The 19,508-nt window shown below is 38.3% G+C and overlaps 1 protein-coding gene across 1 annotated transcript in view; it reads right to left on the reverse strand.

Moving 5' to 3' along the window:
• Positions 1-993: 993 nt before the first annotated feature.
• Positions 994-19,508, reverse strand: part of VAT1L (vesicle amine transport 1 like) — a 65,387-nt gene continuing 46,872 nt past the window's right edge. The window contains exons 8-9 of the mRNA XM_076349080.1: positions 6,140-6,223; positions 994-4,041 (exon numbers count right to left, since the gene is read on the reverse strand). Coding sequence (XP_076205195.1) covers positions 3,943-4,041; positions 6,140-6,223 — 183 coding nt within the window. The 3' untranslated portion in view covers positions 994-3,942. The remainder of the gene's footprint in view (positions 4,042-6,139; positions 6,224-19,508) is intronic.

Genomic DNA, 19,508 nt, shown 5'->3' on the forward strand with positions numbered 1-19,508 from the left:
ACAGTCGAGTATAGATGGCCCAGTGGGAAAGCTGGAAAAAGGCAGAGCTTTATCAGTAATCACAGAGAGTCTGCAAAAGGCTATGGCTGTTTGCTTTCAGCCTTATCCTGACCCTGTGATTAGGGATGCACTGATCATTATTTGCTTATTAAGACTTGAAAACAGAGGGCAGAAATTTACTCTGCTCCTTTTCATGATCAGCAAGTGTTCATATGAGCTTTTAAATTATGGAGCAGATGCAGTAACTACTGAAGTGAGATTTTTCCAGGGACATTACAGGCTTTAGAACATGTCCTGCATGACTGGAAAGAACCAAAGCTAACACTTCCTCTTTGTGTAGATATTCAACTGAAGTTCATTGAACCATTTCTTCCTTTCATGCAGGGAGACCTTTAAAGCCATGTACTCAAGTACAGGCTTGAGATGACCTGTAAGGTTTGGTAACTGTAATCAGTTCTTTGAAAGAAAAGGTGTAAGCCTCCTTGTAGCCCTGAGTTAAGACCAAGACCCAGGGAGAGTGGGATTTTAGATTCAGTCATGTCCTCCTGCTTTCTATTAGCTAATTTGGTGGTGGCTGTTTTGGATCCTATTATTCCCTTAGAGTATCTTCATTTCTGAAAGGAACTGTCTCTCTGAGGATAACTTGTGTGTCAGTCCATCTCCCAGTACAATCTGAGTGCTAAAATTCTGGAAACTAGTTTCTATCTGTATCAAAATACACTTCCCTGAACACTTCATGAATGGTGCTTATATAATGTTTTGAATTTCTTAGACTGTAACATTCAACATTTTATATCTAAATTGTTAATGTTCTGTAAAGTAACACACTCGGCCATTTTAATAACCTCTGTTCTCTGTAATAAAAACAAAAATTCTTTGTATATCCCTCAGTGACCAAAATGGAAGATAAGACCTCAAATTTTCCTCTTAGCCAATTCTGGGTCAGTTCCCTAATGTGAACATAGTATTAGAATAAAACATGTAAGCCAAGGATAATGCTATGCTCAATATTTTATTTATATTTTTATGTAAACATAATTTGCTTTGTAGGCACAATATAACAAAAGCTCTAAAGCAACAAATACAATTAAACAGTGTTTCAGTTCACTTCAATCAGGCTTAAGTTAAAGAGAAGCTTTCACAGTTCCTTTAAGGCAAATTGAGAAATAATTTGTTTCACTTGAAGAAACTATCCAATTGTCTTAGAGTTGTTTAAGCAACACTGTCAGTAGTAAGCACAAACCTTCATTTCTACTACAGTAAGACTTGGTCAGTAACAAGTCTCAGCATCATCATTTTGTATAGCATGCCCTCTACCACTTCAGACGCGATACTACTGTTTGTGGTATTCTAAAAGGTACTTAGGGCGTGTGGGCCAAATTCTGCTAGCACAAATCCTGCTTCCAGAACAGATACCTGAAAAATTTCCATTCGTTTCAGTAGTAACCTTCATATAAGCCATATTAATACCAGTAAAACACAGAGTAGAGTTTATACTCATCTGTGTTGCACTTAGGTAGATCCAGAAGTATTCCTTTGTACTCACTGCAATTACCTGATATTCTGCTGATCAGAAAATGGCCCTAAAATTGGTATGAATTAGCATGAAGAGTATTTTTGCCTTGCTAACAAAACCAGAAAGAACTAGCCAAAATTACTTCATTTGATTGTTGTCCCTATGGTGTCTGTGGCCATGACCAAGATCACCCATCTTTATTTGTCTTGAAGGGTAATTTAACTGTAGAGCCAACCATACTGCGATTTATAACAGAAGAACGGATTTGCTATTCTGCTTGCCCTACTAATTTAAGGCCTTGAGAATGCCACTTTACTGCCAGCTCGAAGGTCACCAGCAATATTGCTCACTTTGGCGTCAAATCAAAATTCCTAGTTATGTTAAGGTTTGTTGCAGGACAACATCATTACACGAACTGCAAAACAAAATTGGGCGTTTCCTACCATTGTCAGCTTATGAGTCGTGAAAACTTAATGGCCTTTCTTAAAAGCCCAGTTGGCAAGCCCAATACACGGAAAACTCTCACTCAACATATATTTTTTTCTGTGGATAAAGTCCCTGTTTGGGCCTGATATGGCACTGGAAGTGTAGGCAAGTCCAGCTTGAAAAGAAAATCAACTACAGTGAAGTTCTGCATCAACATCTAAAGAAAACTGAAGTTCTGGTTTGATTAATATTTCAAAAGCTTTTTTGGCATTTTTCTCCACAGTTATTTCTTCTCCTTATTTTTGAATTTGTTTAACCCAAGGGAAACTCCTTCAGAATGAACATTCTGCACAATTATCTGGTATTAGAACAGCAACTTCATGAGTACAGTGTAAAGAGATGGACATTAATACTCGGGCAGCAAGATGAAACAGAAAAACCAAGAGAGAATCTTTTAAAACCACACATAAAAGTCATCCAGACCCACAAGTCCTTTCACATTGAGAAAAGCCTGAGAAGCCCTCCCTCTCTGCTTTTCTATATTAGTTTTTAACTTCTGTCGCTACAGGATACTTGCAGATTTAGCTGAACAACTACTCATGCCTGGGGAAATACTTTCTTTTGAAAAAAACATTAATTCAAAGATATATGGCATTGTACAAGGTCTCTGACATTCCTTTAGCATTTCTACTGTAGGTGATTGCAGTAATTTTAAAAATTGTTTTAACAAGACAGTTGAGGACCTGAGTAGCTGCTGCTTGGATAGGTGAAAGACATGGAAAAAATATTTACCTTTGTCATGTTTAGATAAGCTTCCACTAGTGGGAGGTAGTTAAGCCTAGCTAGTCTTTGAATACTTGATCCTGCAAATAATTACAAACATAACTGTACATATGGAGCAGACCTTTTGATAGGACTACTCACCTAGATAAAGTTATCCCTGTGCATAATTTCTGATGGGATTAAGGCCTAAAACTCATTTCTAACAGGGTTAACTCCTGTAGGAGTTCAGCTCCAGCTTGATAGTTGATCAACACATTAGCAATTTCAGAGCAGTAAACTCCAACAAATTTCTTTCCACATACGGATGAATGATCCTTACCAATATGATTTAAAAATGAAATTTAAAATTGGTTTGGATTTTGGACACAGATGAGTCAATGTGTCCTTAGCAGAAGATGTTGATCTGTCAATAACAATGCTAATTGCTACAGGCAATTAAAGTGCTGGGTCTAAAAAGAGTGTCTCACTGACCTTTTTCTTTGCCTGTAACGTACGGGGTGATAGCTCACATCAACAGGGAAGCATGATAGTTGGCACTCTGATTGAAGGGTTTAATTACTGGTGCTGATGACTAACGTGATTATACAATACTAATCAAAGTCTCTCAATTAATGATTTCTTGCACAATTTCAGATTCCACAATTCTAAATGAGGTATTTTTGAAAATGAAGATAGGATTGCTTATAAAATGATAAAGCATGACTGAGGAAAATGAAAACTCATCTTTTTTGCAACTTTTATCTGTGGTTCATAAAGGGAAAAATATTTTAACACTGAAAAACCACAAACTTAAAATCCTCCCTCCAGTTACTAGAATCTTCCAGATAGCAAGCGGGGAATTTTTTGTTACTGTTTCCAACTTGCAAAAAAAGCCCAAACCCCCCAAATAACTTTATGCAAAATGTTGGAATTTGCATGAGAAAGATGCCCATCTAAAATTACACAGTAAGTTAATAAGGCTTTTAAACCAGAACAGAAAAATCCATGGGACTCCTACGGGGAAATTGGGTATTACACAGGAATGTCGTAATACTGCACTGGATGAGAATGGCACTTGAGTTCAAAACAACAATGATCAACAGCTCATAGCTCAGCTGACTGCAGACAAATACAACACACACTGTACTACAGCATTTGTTCACTGATGCACAGAATAGATTTCCCAGTCTTGTTCCCTTCTACTTCATCGATCTTTCTGCTTCTACCACCTCTGGCTGTTACTGGATGAATGGCATGCGCTCTTTATTCTCATTGTCCCCCTCATGGTCTTCTTCCTCTTCTCCGGCCTCACTTGTCTCTGTGCTGTCGTTGGCCATCTGTAACATGAAAGATGAAGGACATCAGAGCACCTTTCACATTGTTTTATTCATTCTTACTTCAGTTTGATTCATTTGATAAAGCGACTTTAAAAATGAAAGAAGGCATGGCTGCAACGTGAAAATAAACATTCTGTCTGTGCAAACCTTTTGTTGGCACTACACCACTTCCAGCTAAATTTGTAAGCTGTTCCCTCCTGGCTTACACCTGAATCACATAACAGAAAGCTGCTTCGTAGGACAGTTGCACAAGCGGACTCTGATCTGTGCACTTGTAGCAAACTGATATTAAGGCTCTCGGATAGGAAATACGACTATGTAGGAAGTTTACAGAATGTGTGCGACCTCTGGTTTACAACTCCTTCTGTATCTGCTCTTCCAGAAACAGGTAACACTATTCTTTAACACCACAGCTAATGGATGGGATCTGGTCCCACATGAGGCATAGTGTCATGAAAACTCAGAGAGTAACTGTTTTATATAAACAACAATGAAACTTTATAGAGCAGTGGATATGTAGATGCTGGCAGAATACACCCATGACAGAGTGCAAATCTTGGATCATGCAGGGGCGTGGGGAGAAACTGCATTTCCATATTTTATTGAAGATGCCTGTACAGGTAGTAGGCAGTTGCAGAAATTTGTAGTTCAGGATAGCATTTAAGGAGCACATTGTGGTTTTTCACATGATAATATTTATTACAAGCTGTGTAATGGTGCAAGACCCTCCTGTCCTTCACCTTGTCAGTTTGACTTGTCTCTGGAGGCACAACAAGAGTCTGGTTAACTGGACAGGTGGTAGTGTTTAACAGCATAGATTACTATGACTGAATTTTCTTATACACCAACATTACCTCTCTTAGGACACAAGAAGATTCTTATATTAGCTTTTAACTGTTTCAAAACCAACTAAGCAAGGGACCCATTTACTTTTTAAAGAGAAATGCAGTGACATTATACCTTCCCTGTTTGATTACTAGCCTCTGCTGGAAATAAAAATAAAAAGCTCAAACACAACCTGATTTTAATGGAGAAAAGCAATGCTCTGAAGTTACCCATATTTCTAAATTAACATCTGTTTGTGAAAATGTATCATATTTGTTCTCACCTTCTAACCAATGGGTATTGTGAATATACAATTATCAAGAGAACAGACGGAATAAATGTATTAATGTTGTGTTAGGGATTCTTGTTTACAGTTTTAAGATGCAATTCAGCTATAATATAACGCCCAATTTCCATGTGTGAAGTCCCAAAAGCCGCCTTTTTCCTTGCAGTGATTTTGTATGAGATTTGAGGCCAATTTTAGAGTTAGAGCAAGTAAGAGCTTAACTGTAATTCCAGGCTCTTTTCTGTTCTTTCAAAACAAGAGATATCTCAGGTCTGAAGGAAAACTTCATACATCAGTATTGATTTGAAGTCAATTTTTCATTATCTTCTTTACTGCTCTTTCCTACATCGTCAGTGAATGTTTAGGCAGGAGCCTGACTTTCATTTACTACTGTTCTCTGTAATGTTTCAGTACCATGTTAAGCACTCCAAATCCAGTGGACCAGAGCTCCATCATAACTATCTTCCTTCAGAACATTTCTAGAAGGAAGTATTTTGATATTATACTTCATATATTATAATAGAAGTAAAAGAAATTCCTACCAAAAGTACACTCCGACCTCTGTATGGGAATCAGAAAGCACTTCTACGTTTGTACACTGAAGTAATATTGGCTGTGTCTTTTTCTGTTCAATCCACTTACATATATACAATACAGGAATTTTGTATTACGTGAAATGTCTTTGTTTTCCATCACAGGGACAGAAATAGATGTGGCAGTTTTACCCTGATCTAAGACTTGCAGACACATTTTTGGAGCGGCAGATAGCCATTCAGTATAGAAAATTAACTGCCAGGACTCAAGGAATTGCAACTGCATTTCACTTTGACTTAAAAATATAAATTATGATCATTGGTTCGTATTTAGGTGCTATGGATTTAGAAGAAAACAGTATAAAAAAAAATTGTAAGGGACATTTCTCCAAAGGTCACTACCATGCTTTAACTTGAGCGACTGTACACCATGTATGTAGTACTTTGCACTCACCAGGGGAGTGGGTGCTTTCTCCACATCCAGAATTAGTTTTCCTATATTTCCTCGGTCATGGATTCTCTGCATGGCCTCCTTCACCTGAAAGAAAGATAACCTACTGATAATTTTCAGGCACGCACTAAAAGAAGCCTGAATTCCTTCATTCCAAAACCAGCAATACATTTAAGGCATGCTATGTGCAAGGTCATTCAAAGAGCTGCTTAAAACAAAATTAATAGTTAAACATTTTTTAGTGAATTTGTAAGGCCTGATTTTTGCATTGTGTCTGCAAAAATGGGATGTGAGTCTTGATGACAGTTTCTGAATAGCGTAATACATACGTAATGTTAATGTAGTACAAAAGTAATGGCTAGTTGAGGTGCAGAAAGAAATACAGGCTCAGGGAGTTAATCCTTACACGTTGTTCATTAGATTTTCTCTTTGCAGAATATTTATCAAGGAACCCTATTTTCACTGAAAGTATGAAATGTTTTTCTAATTGACCTGTGATATTTTTCAGTTAATTTCTTTTGCGTTCCTATAGAGGGAACACCATATCCAGGCAGTGTCTGTGATTAACGCAAAACTGTCGTTCTCACTGCAGAAGCGAGTATTTCTTTCCTTCTTTTTTTCACCTTTTTTTAAAATTTTAAATAAGTAGTGTCCTACTGATACCACTAAAACTAGACATTTAACAGCTGGCTGCAATTAGCACATGTGAGAAAGAAACAAAACCCTCTTCTTACTAGTACACTGGAGAGGAGCTTATTTTGATGTATGAAGTTTCAGAACTCATGAGAGCTCAGTGTTGATGAATTGAACTCAGTGTGTGTGGCACTGAATGTTCAAAGTGCAGCATGCAGACCACTATTAAATCACTGAAAATTGGAAGATGTCAAGAGTTTCCTCGCTTTCATTGTGGGAAACTTCAGGAACTGAAAATGTACGCATAAAGGATGTTTCGTATCTTCATCATGCTATTTTTTGCTGGCTAACAGGATATGTTGAGACAAGAAAGAGTTTTATGTTAATTGGATCTACCATCTGTGACATAGTTTTATTGAATATTTTAAGAATAATGGCATAGAAGTTTGAAACAATATGCTGACTTGGGAACAGGTGGGTCCCACGGTACATTTAAAAGCCTGAATTTGGGGACCAGGCACCTAAGATCATTACTGAATGTCTAATGCAGAAGGAGGTATGATTTTTTTAAAGATACTAAGAGAATACAGCTTTTGACTTCCAATTAAATTTAATGGATGCTGGGCACAAAATGTCTTTACCATCTGTCGGCTTTATTTTGAAAGCTGACTGCAGTGAACTCCATATTACAACCTTAATTTTGCCAAGTGGTTCCCTCAATTAGTAAATACCAGACCTTAAAAAAAAAAAAATAATCTGTTAGAACAAAAGAAAAATTGCACTGCAAAATACAATGACTTTCTAACTTAGGGCATAATTGTAAATTCAGCTTGGAAAACACAATGTTATGAATCCCACTGGGTAGAATGTCAAGCTCTAAATGTAGTCCACAAACCACAGTAACATTTATGAAGTTATCTTACAGCATAAACAATACCTAACTATCCTATAACACTTATTCTGCACTATGGACAATATTCCTTTAAGAATATCCAACAGAGAGTCTGAAGAAGCAGCAGCTGTATTATTTTTTTTTATGACTCTTATTAGCCAAATCAAGCTTTTAGGAGTCTGTAGCACGGCATAAATAACCAACACAGATGTGACAGAATTGGAGAAATCAGCAAACACACTTGCCCGTCCATTGAAATTTATTACCAGCCCATCATGTGGAAAGCAGGGCATGCAACATTTATTTTAATTTGTACCATATCATATTTAGCAAGGCAAATTTGAGAAAATGTGCTTTCCCTGCATTTTTCACATGCACAGTATCAAATTTAAGACTCTGGAGAAAGGTTCAGGAGTTGTTTCCAGGACACTTGTAAGTAGCTTGCAAATGCAAACATCAGGCAGAGGCAAAGGGAACAATAAAACTTCTAACAATAATAGTGGCTATGGGATCCAGATGGAGCTATTAAAATATATAAAAAATTTGAAGAAAAGCTTGAAGAGCTGATACAACATCTATATATTTTACTGTTATTTGCAACTTACCTACCCAGTTAGTCAAATTCTGTACTAGCGCAATGCCATTCAGTATGCTACGTCTGAATTAAGAGACCATGAGCTATTTTATAAATGAGTAGTTTTTATGTTTATGGCTGCTAACAGTCCACTTATTCAACCAAGACTGCAACTACTTGTTTCCCAAGGTGCCTGAATATTAAAACCATTCCCTCTTATACTACAGAGAGCAGAGAGCATTAAAAACCTTCTTTGCTATGCAAGTCTGGTTAAGGCTTGTTCTATGCAGACTATATAAAAGCATTTACTTTTCCATGTGAACATTTAAGTGCTGCGTATAGTCTGCCTTTTGCAGAGCGTGGTATGGAGCTCATGCTAAGTCTGAGCCTGAGTGTTTGCACGTTACCAATGAAGATGGTGAATCACCCTGCGCTTGGTTAAAATCAGACCCCGGCTTAACTAGTAGTACAGTGAGGCATGTGGAAATTCTGGAATTTACTGGAGGTTCTCTGAAGTGGTTGAAGTTCGATTCAAAAAAAATATCCCTTCCAGTAGCAAGGATCAAAAGGGTTTCCCTCTTCTTACAGAATTGTGGCCCTAAATTACTTTTCACCAATTATTCTATATTGGTTGCTATTTGCATTTGTCAGCTCAAATCCAAGTAAATGGATCTGACGTACTTTTGTTTATATGGACGAGTTAATTGAATTTCTTCTTGTGCAGTATCATCAGCAGAGGGCTCTTGGATTGGAAATAGTGCAGGGGAGTGTTTACTAATATAAAGAGTTTCCATTGGAATAAAGGACACAAATTCTGTTGGCCTTTGTTTGCTTTCAGTACAGCTCAGCCCTTAGAGGGTTTGTGTCTCAACTAATGCTGAACTACAGATTTTAGCCTTGAGAGGCCCCAAATTGACACAATATGTATCACAGAGCTCTGCACTAGAATCAGAACTATTTTTACACATTAGTGGACAATGGGAAAATGCTTCCACTTTCCATGTTATTTATGTAAGGAAAGCTGGCAAACCAGTTACTGAAAAACAAGAAAGACCCAGAATGCTGCACAGCCATACACTGTCTGATGAATCCAATGTAGGCCCTCCTGGGCAGCAGTAGAGGAAAATGATTAACAGCAAAGGAGAAATAAAAGGAATCCCAAGTTTGCCTTTTCCCTTAAGCACACTTGCATTAATTCGTATTTTAGTTTGACATACTGTTTTTAAGCATACTCTAGAGCAGAATCACCTTCCCTATCTGTTCAGTCTAGTGGAAAATGATAACAAACACAGGAAAAGGACCTTTCTAACCCAGTTTGAAACAATTTGCATTTGCTTTAGGGAATATGCTTTTATAATTGGAAAAACAATTTTGAACAAGTATATTTCTTCTATCCCTTTCAGGTCTACAAATGGTAGACTCGTGGATATGTTATCATACATCCTCATTCAAGTGTTTTTCAGCAATGACAGTGAATCTGGAAATTAAGACTACCTATGCAATAATGAGGTCATCTGTAAAACAAAAAAACATGGTCTAGAAAGACGAAACCAATGTACCTCAAGGTCCTTTACAAGTCATGCTTACCATGCCCTGTGAGAAATATTCACATTCTCATTTTCCATCATAACGCTGCAAGTGCTGCAGATTTTCTGAGCCTTCTACAGGCTTCTTCCTCATACCACTCTGCTGGACCCAAGCAGAGAGGCAAGGAATATAAAATATAGAGAGCTTAATTGGGAACGTACAGAACCATTGCACTGGTGTGCACCAATGTGTTAGCATTATAGGCAAAATTTAGCAGCTTTAACATTTCTTAGAAAATTTTCAACTATTAACACACTCTTGCACATTTAAAGAGGTGTTATGCTACCAATGCTATCAACAGAACTCTTCAAAGAAGTCTTGATACAAACACAGGATAAAAGAAACCATAAAGCTGGCAAAGAAGGCCTGTTGTGAAAAAGCCTATTCAAGATATTTTCCTGCGGGGATGTTATGGTTGGGATCTCGGAGCTTCTCTTGGATCAGAGCCCTTTCTGTCCATCTGTATTGTGTATCATACGGAGAAGAGCAACAATTACTGTCAGTAGACCTTGGTAGGAGAGTAAGGGCAGAAATGCCTTCATGTTACCAGTCAGAGATGTTCTAAAAGAGGTTTCATGACAGCTGTGTTCTCTGGAAGTGTAAAGTCCGACAGCTGTACTGAACCCACTCCAACACCACCACGTGTCTCTCTTGGGGTACTCCTCAAAAGTATCAAGAACTTTGGATATGGAGTCCTCTTTAAAGTTTCTTATTCTGCTTCGAATAGGCTCATCTTCTCCAGCCTCAAATCTTTTCAAAATCAAGCCGAGGCACTCATCTTAATCAACAACGGTAATTTTCAGAATACTGTTTAATACTTTCATCTCCTACCAGACTAGATTTTCTCTATCTTCAAAAACAAGCTGTAACAAGACCTCCCTCTAACAATTTTTATACAGCGAAGTATTGCAAAAAGTTAGTGTTTTTAAAATTCTGCATACAAACTAAAACAGAAAAGCAAGGAAAAAGCAAGCTGACCAGGCACACTGGGTTCTAGATTCAAGGGACAGATACCTGCCTTGTCCTTCTACTTTCAAACATCTGAGCCCTACAGGCTTTCAAAGACAATGCAGATAATGATATACACTAAAGAACATGATTTTGGAAATTCTAATGATGGATAAGTCTGGAATTCCATGTGGGTCTAACAGACTTCTAAAACCTGGATTGAGAAACCTCAATACTTGTCCCTCCCAATGAGAACTTTGACAATAACTGGCTGTGCCAATAGTTGTTTGCAAATTCAGAAATGATGCCACACCCAGGGTAATGGCATGCAACATTCTGTTCAACCTTCCTTCACTGATTAAAAAATTAAAATTATTGAATATTATAATCCTGTCCAGTTCATACAAGAGCAACACAAAGAAATCAACAGGAAAATCTCAGCACATCTCAGGACAATGCTTAGACTAGACAGGTGTATGTATTTTGGGGTATTCTGTTTGTGTGTTTTGGGTGAGTGTTCATTTCTGTGCATTGTGAGGGGAAAAAGATTAGTCTGGTCTTTACTTTGTGGGGTTTTTTTATAGATATTTTTCCAATGGAGTAGGTTGCTAAAATGATTCATTCAGTGTTGCTGATTCTATTGGATTTGGGGAATTTGATATCATTTTAGAAAGACTGATTATGTACCTTGAAATTACTGATACTTAGGTCTTGATGCTACCTATTACCGAAATAAGCCAAAAAAAGACGACACAAAAATTAAGTAATTTTTAAAGTTTCTCTGTGAAATTTTAAAATGGTATCTTTTTGTAAAAGAATTAAGTTGTCACTGCAGCAAAGGGAATGTTTTCAACTAGGCTGTAGTTCACAGAGATGCCTATATAGTCTCAATTTAACAAAACAACTAATTTAGTAGTATCACATTAGCTCTAGAGATTGTTAAAGAGAAATAGCATGGTATTACAAATACAAAAGATCTCCTGTTCCTTGTAGCAATGATATGCTAAATTGATATAGTATCTCTAAAAGAAAAACAGATTTCCATATTTCTTTAGCTAATACCTCATGGTGGACCATATGATTTGCAAAGTTTTTATTTCACTGAAAGCAAAAGAGAATACGCTACAATAACAGCCATAAGTTATTTTCCTCTACTGAATACAACATGCACTGGGAACATGGTATGATTTTATTGGAGCCATTCTGTCATTAGTGAGCTGATAGCAATTCTAATTTAAAATAAACTACAAGCTTGCATTAAAAAAAAAAAAGAGAAAAACCAAAATTATTTTGGTTTCTTACTAGCATTTATAAAATAGTAAAGTACTAATAATAGCAGGGTACTAACAGTAAAGTACTAATATTGCAACTAAGAAATCAGCTTTTAGGAATCGCATTATATCCACAAATGACTTACATAAATTTAATGAAGTGCTCTGTCAGCACTCCTGACTAATTTGCAATACATTTCTATGTGAGACATATGTAAAAAAAGCACAAAATTAAGCATGTTATTACCTGTAACCACTCAGACCGGAAAAAAGATCTTCATACTGAAATTAAAAATAGCAGCCACGATGCATTTTTTTTTTTTACTTAAATAATTTCTGCAAATCTAAAATGATGAAAACCAAGGTATATTCCAAACAAAGCAAGTAACATAATATGCTATCGGATTATGACATTGTATTTGGATATTTGCAGCTAGCTTCTGATTACGTTGGTTTTCTATAGTTTTTGATGGGATTGTGTAAAAACAGTCCATTTTAAACTGACTAAAAGACTTTTTTTCCTGAAATGCATCTTGTACACCTGCCTCAGTACTAGTTTTTTTCCTATGTTCTCCTTGGATTTTTCTTGTTTGTTTTTAGCACTATATTTTCCGTAGGTGAAATTAGTAACTGGGACAGATTTCTTGTCTGGCTTTTCATCTTAAGTCATTCATTTCAGGCCTCCACCTCTACTGTCCTGGTAGTCATGGCACTGATCCTTCAATTTGCTGAAGACTGCAACTGAAGTGAAGAGTGCCATGCCTTACAGAAGATACCTTATGATTTAACCTTGGATCTCCATTACAGAGTAAGCTTGCAAACTGTACTGAGACCATGATTACTTTGGAAAGTTCCTGAATAGAGATGTCTTCCTGGATGTAAGCCTGACCCTTTATAAATAATATATGCCTGAAACGAACAATTATGCTTCAACTTTGCATTGCTATAGTCAAGCCTCCACGTATTTACCCATTTTACTACAAACTAATTTGTTGGCTGTTTTGCGTTTGAAATCAAGAGCCAACAGTAATCTCTGCTGAGGTATTCATAAATGCTTGCTGACATTCAGTTGTCTCTGGAACTTCATTTTGTTGTTAGAATATAGCAAAAGCAGTCTACTGCTTTATAAATATAGGAAAAATTAAATGGAAAATGTATTACTAATTATCTGTTGCACCAGTGTGAAAGATAAATGCAACCTGCCTAAGAAACGGATGCTATTTTCAAGCCTTTGGATATTATTTTAAACATAATGATCCATTTCTGTATTTGGCTCTTATAAGGAACCAATCTCAGGAGTAAAATAAGAGAGACTGCAAAGTTGGAACACTAAACCGCTCGCTATGCCAGTATAACACATTGGGGGCTTTAGGCCCATGTTAGTAATATGGATGTTTAGTAGAGAGAAACAATGAAGGCAACATGCCATGGAAAAAATTCCTAGTGTGAATGTCAAAACATAATGCTTTCGTCATCCTACGTGAAGCTGTTCAGCTCAATGATATCACAAATTTTATCAATTGTTTTTTAGTAAAGTTATAAATTTACTTCAGAAAAAAAAATGGAATTGAAAGACACTGGTGCAATAGAAGAATGGATATTCTTTTAGCTCCATAACGTAGAATGCAGTTTGTTGCACAAACTGTCATCTACAGATTAGAGTTTCATTTTTGCAGACGACTTCTTTACCCCTTCACTCTCAGCTAAGGCAGGTTTATTGGATGGCAGCAGACAACTGTGGACTTTCTTTTCTTGGGCCCCTCTGGTGATAGTGGGTTTCCCTGAGGTATATGAAAGGATTTCTGCTTACAATAAAGGAATCCTTTATTCCCCTTTTTGGTAAATTAGGCTATAGTATGAAAGGCTAAAGAATCTTATGCCAAGGTTACAAATTTAATCCAAGCCAGAAGTGAAATTAGTTCAATTACCTCAGTGTAATCTGTCAAACCTACCAATCGTTCTAACGCTGTATCATCACGTGTTGTCAAAAAGGTGATCAGCACCCAAATAAAGGGAATGTCCCTCACCTCCAGATGGGCACGGTGGAACAGAGCATCAATTTAGTTTATGATCTACAACTGTAATTTTTCCCTCTCATTAGTTCCACACCTTCAGGTTCAATATTGCTGTTTATTTTCACACATCATCTCAAAAGAATCACCTTTTGTCCTCTGTTTACACATTGAAAATGTCCAAGCCTTCCAGCATGTCAAGACGGTTCCTCTCTAGCCCTGAAATAATCCGCTCATCCACTGAAACCTGCGCTGCAAAGATCACCTCAAAGTCTTACTCTTCCAGCTATGTCCCTTCCCTCCTTAATCCTTCAGCTGATTCTTCAGACTAAAAGTGAAGACATAAGTAGCAACATTTACTCCCTGCATCTGGCCATCAACCCACATCCTTTCTGCCCACACCACCTCCTATGAGCACTTTTACCCAGTATTATTTTAAGCACCTGCACGATTTTTCCTGTGCTGCATTTACACATAAGAGAGAGTCCAACAAAGACATCTCCAAAGCTGGTGCTTTAGCGATTCTTTACAGTAATCCCCAAAATGGCAATGTCACTACACCCCTCCAACTCTTCCTAAGCCTCTTTTGGTGTGTATGTGAGAGGCTGAATGCAGCTGATTATTTGAAGAGTAGCAGCCGTAGTCATATAACAGTTACCCCATGCTCCCTCACTTACTGGCTTATACCATGTGATGCTCTTGGACAGTTTTTGAAGCAGGGACTGTGTCTTCTTAGGGGTGTGTATATCATGTCATAGAATCATAGAATCATTAAGGTTGGAAAAGACCTCTAAGATCATCGAGTCCAACCATCAACCCAACACCACCATGCCCACTAAACCATGTCCCTAAGTGCCGCATATCTACACATCTTTTAAATACTTCCAGGGATGGGGACTCAACCACTTCCCTGGGCAGCCTGTGCCAATGTTTCACCACTCTTGCAGTAAAGAAATTTTTCCTCGCATCCAATCTAAACCTCCCCTGGCACAACTTGAGGCCATTTCCTCTCGTCCTGTCGCTAGTTACTTGGGAGAAGAGACCGACCCCCACCTCGCTACAACCTCCTTTCAGGTAGTTGTAGAGAGCGATGAGGTCTCCCCTCAGCCTCCTTTTCTCCAGGCTAAACAACCCCAGTTCCCTCAGCCGCTCCTCATAAGACTTGTTCTCCAGACCCTTCACCAGCCTCGTTGCCCTTCTCTGGACACGCTCCAGCACCTCGATGTCCTTCTTGTAGTGAGGGGCCCAAAACTGAACACAGGATTCGAGGTGCGGCCTCACCAGTGCCGAGTACAGGGGCACGATCACTTCCCTACTCCTGCTGGCCACACTAGTTCTGATACAGGCCAGGATGCCATTGGCCTTCTTGGCCGCCTGGGCACACTGCTGGCTCATGTTCAGCCGGCTGTCAACCAGCACCCCCAGGTCCTTTTCCGACAGGCAGCTTTCCAGCCATTCTTCCCAAAGAATGTTCTGTCAGCAGAACCCCCACCTGATCATAGCCAAGCCTGCTAATCACAGCTGTAGCACACAGAAATAGTAACAGCACCTTTCAACCATCTGTCGTTGTACAGCCAATTTCATGTATAAGTAAAAGAGGTGGAACAAAGCATTTTGCAACGGCAAAATACATTTATCCTGAGGCTCTCTTACTTCTGTTCTCCAAAGAATATGGGGAGAAAGGAGGGAGCACCCATTTAGCCTGCTTAACCATCAGAAACAGAATCATGTCTTTTCTCAAAAGTTTTGTTTCTTTTTTTGTTTTAACTGTATTGTCAATAAAAGAACTTTCAAGTTCAGGAAAGAAAGAAATAGCAGTAATGTAGAGGCCAAATACAAGAAATGCAGAAACTAGTGAAGGGATTTAGATAATTGTCTAAACATACAGGCATGTGCTAGACCTTAAAATTAGAAGCCTTGGTTCAGAAAGAGGTTGGAAAAGACAAATATAGGTTATCTCATGGGATCTTTCTAACACTCAGTGTGGTCTTTGGTTTGGTATTGCTGTGCAGAACAGGTCCAAAATCTACTTCATAGTGCTATTGTGAGGTTTAGTAGATGTTGGAAAGGAAAGCACACAGCATGACAGCTACTTTTTGAGGAGAATTTGGAATATTCTGTGTATACAAACAAATTTCACTCACTCTTCCAAATTTCGCTCCCTGTTCCACTGGTGTAATTTCCCTGACATCACTAGGTTGCACGTGAATGAGAAGAGCAGGTATTGGGAGAGGATAAGTCTCACTTGATAAAGGAATACTAGTAGCGTTCAATAGGCTTCAATTACTCAAACATACGTTCTGTAAATAAAAATTATCCTTCAAAAGTGGTTTTCACACAGGTCAGCACTTTCTGACCACTCCTCCAAACTTGGCAGAGCATGAACTTTCCATTAGGAGAACTCCGTATTTTCCTTATGAAAGCTGAGCAAGCTTCCTCCTATTACCCTAGTCCTCTCTATACAGCTAAAACAATAAGGAGAAGTTTAGCTTCTGAATTACTTCTGTGCAGGCTCTCCGACCGAGAGAAGAGCTGTCTGCAAGAGCATTCCTTACCAGTAATTAATTCCTCTCTTGCTCAGTCGTGTATCTGAGAAGCCTGCAACTGCATCATGTCTGCAAAATCACATGGACAGGATCTCCATGGTGATAGTGTCATGCGGTATGCAAACATCAGCTGGCTAGTCAAGGTTACTTTGGCAACCCAAGTGTCACAGGTAATGATCCAAATCTTGTTCAGATTTATGAAAGAATACTCTGAATTAAAAACTTGCCTGTTTTTCATTCTAGGGCTGGTTCTGTTCTGTTGCTGTTCATAACAGACACTATTTCAATGAGCCCAGAACTATCTCCATTAGAATTACAAACACTAATATCAATAATATTTATTTAAGCATCATTTGTATGCAGTAATGAAGAAAAAGATGCATACTGCAGTCTATTCTAGCTGAGATACCGCATAAGCAAAGCTTTAATACTATAGCTTTCATCAGCGCCATAAGGCAACATGATTTTTATTATCAGACTCACTGCTGTGGTCTATTACAAAGCTATGTTGTCTTTAATATGAACTGTGAGCTGCATTATAATTGCAAATGCTCTTCTCAGACCAGAAGGGTTTTCTTTCATGTCATTGGCATATACAGCTTTTAAAACTGAACACAGCACTCCATACAAAGAAAAATCATGTAGTCTGTCTTCTGGATTATGTCTGTTTAGCTTTGCTCTGTGGAAGGAAGGAAACTCAAGAAAACAAGGATAACAGTTTCTTGACTTGCTGGCAGCTCTGAGGGAAGTGAACTGGTATACTACTCCATGCAGATTTTGCCAGGGCGTTAGGGCACAGGAAGTACAGAGTAAAAGTAAATCTCCCTTTTAGGCTACGTTTGCCACAGCCCTGTTAACGTGGCTTGGGCTAAAAGAAGGGACAGGACATGGGCTCCCTGGATAGCCTGTGACACACACACGGTGAGCAGTCACTGGGCTCCTTTGCACTAACAACTGTGTCCTTCTACACTCAAAAGTGACATCTGTCAAAATTTAGTCCTATTGTTTTGCTGGCATATTTCCTCCTCGCTAATCTTGGAAAGTCTCTCATGTTTATGCAATATGATTTAGTGGAGTAATATTTCATCGGGAAACATGCTGACCTTTTTTTAAAGTTTTGGGTTTTTTTTTTGAGTTTGCAATACTTTCCTTTCTCAGGCTAAATCTTCTGTACAAGCTTTTGCAGAAAAGCTGTTTGCCTGGGTGTGCCTACTGACAGTTACCCTACCACAGACACATTTATTTGGACAAAAGCATCCTTTCGCTGGTAGGGATTATTTCCCTTGGGAGCAATGGAATAACCCGTATTGACCACAACACACTTCCACGGGAATGATCTGCATTCATGATAGGAATATTCTCCTTGCAACATGTAGCAGAATAGCTAGCAGAAAAGTGCTTCTAGTATTTAACTGACCTAACTGCTGCGACAAAATCCTCCAATTATCTCTTTGCATGGGAGCTGGGTATATGGGAGGCTGGCAAACCCGCATCTGCAATTGGCCTGGATTATCCTCTCTTACCTACACCATTAATTCTAAGGAGACCTCTCAAACTCTCTTTGTTCTCCTGGAGGCTGAGGGTATGCAGCATCTTGCAAGACAGATGGAAAAGCAGCATAATATTTACAGGATTTTGAAGAGGCTCTATTCCTGCCCATGGTGAATACAGCCAGCTCAGCATGCAGAAATCAAGCACTGAGCACATGCAAAAAGACACATCAAACTCAGGGTATCTGGGGCCCAATTTTCATAAACACCTACTGAAAAAAAAAGTGCATGGGGAAAACATGGATACAATCCAAATCAACTGCTACAGTGTTAAAAAGTTAGTATCATTAGCAATGATTTTGAGCCAATTAGAGTACCTTAGACACAGGAGTAGGAAAATAGCTTGGGTCATGGAGTCCATTTCCTTGCTGTGAAGCTAACATGTCATGTCATCCTGCTAGTATTGATCTGAAATCAAAAGTTATTTTATCCAACTCACCTGTTTATGCTCTGTTACGCTGAACTTTTGCACCAATGGTTTTGCCTGCATACATGCAAACAGAAAGTACTTTTTAAACCCCTCTCATTCCTCCATTGCTATTCACAGCTGCAAACAGCAGCTCTGGCCTCTATTCCCTTCTGCTGCCTGTCAGCGAGGAGAGACCTTTTCTCTGGAATACCTTTTAGCCTCACTGTATGTTGCCATGGCAGCAAGACTAAAACCAGACCCAAGATGAGAAAAATGTCAAAGGAATAAAAACGGACGCTACAGGCAAATTCTGACTCTGAGTCCTCCCTCGGCTACTGATGATATCTATTAAGTTATACATCTTTTAGATGGAGAGCTACAGCTGCAGAACTCTGCTGTTTTCACTCTTTCCTTATTCCTATAAGCTCCTGCTGACGTCAATGAGTATTTGTTTTGCCTCAGTAAAATTCAAAGAAAAAGAGATTTAAAGCCTTGTAATTACAGAATAACTGGGTCAAATCTTGCCAGCTTTTACTTACGGAGTTAACAGGGATAAAGCAGAAAAAAGGCAGAACCAAAATCAAATTAAATATTTAGAAGTACTAAACAGCAGTGCCTAGATTATCAATTTGGTGGGAGCTTTCCTAAATGGTAAAAGAGGAGAAAAGACCTTGAAATTTGATCCATCAACACAGAGAATTCCAGCAAGTTAGGACAGCTCAGGGGTATTCAGCACTTTGACACTTAAAGACTAGCATTTTGGTTGCAAGCGGAGTGCTATAGAAAGAACATCTCTATTAAAACTATGTGTATTATCTTAGAAAAACCTGCACAGAATGAGAAGGAAAGCTATTTTTTATTTAAACTGGCACAGCACAGCTCTTCTCATTATCGCTTGTTATTAACATAAGCTTGAAAAAGGGAATTTTTTCTGCATTAATACGGGAAAT

The sequence above is a fragment of the Aptenodytes patagonicus genome, chromosome 11 (assembly GCF_965638725.1).
Source record: "Aptenodytes patagonicus chromosome 11, bAptPat1.pri.cur, whole genome shotgun sequence".
Taxonomy (NCBI): domain Eukaryota; kingdom Metazoa; phylum Chordata; class Aves; order Sphenisciformes; family Spheniscidae; genus Aptenodytes; species Aptenodytes patagonicus.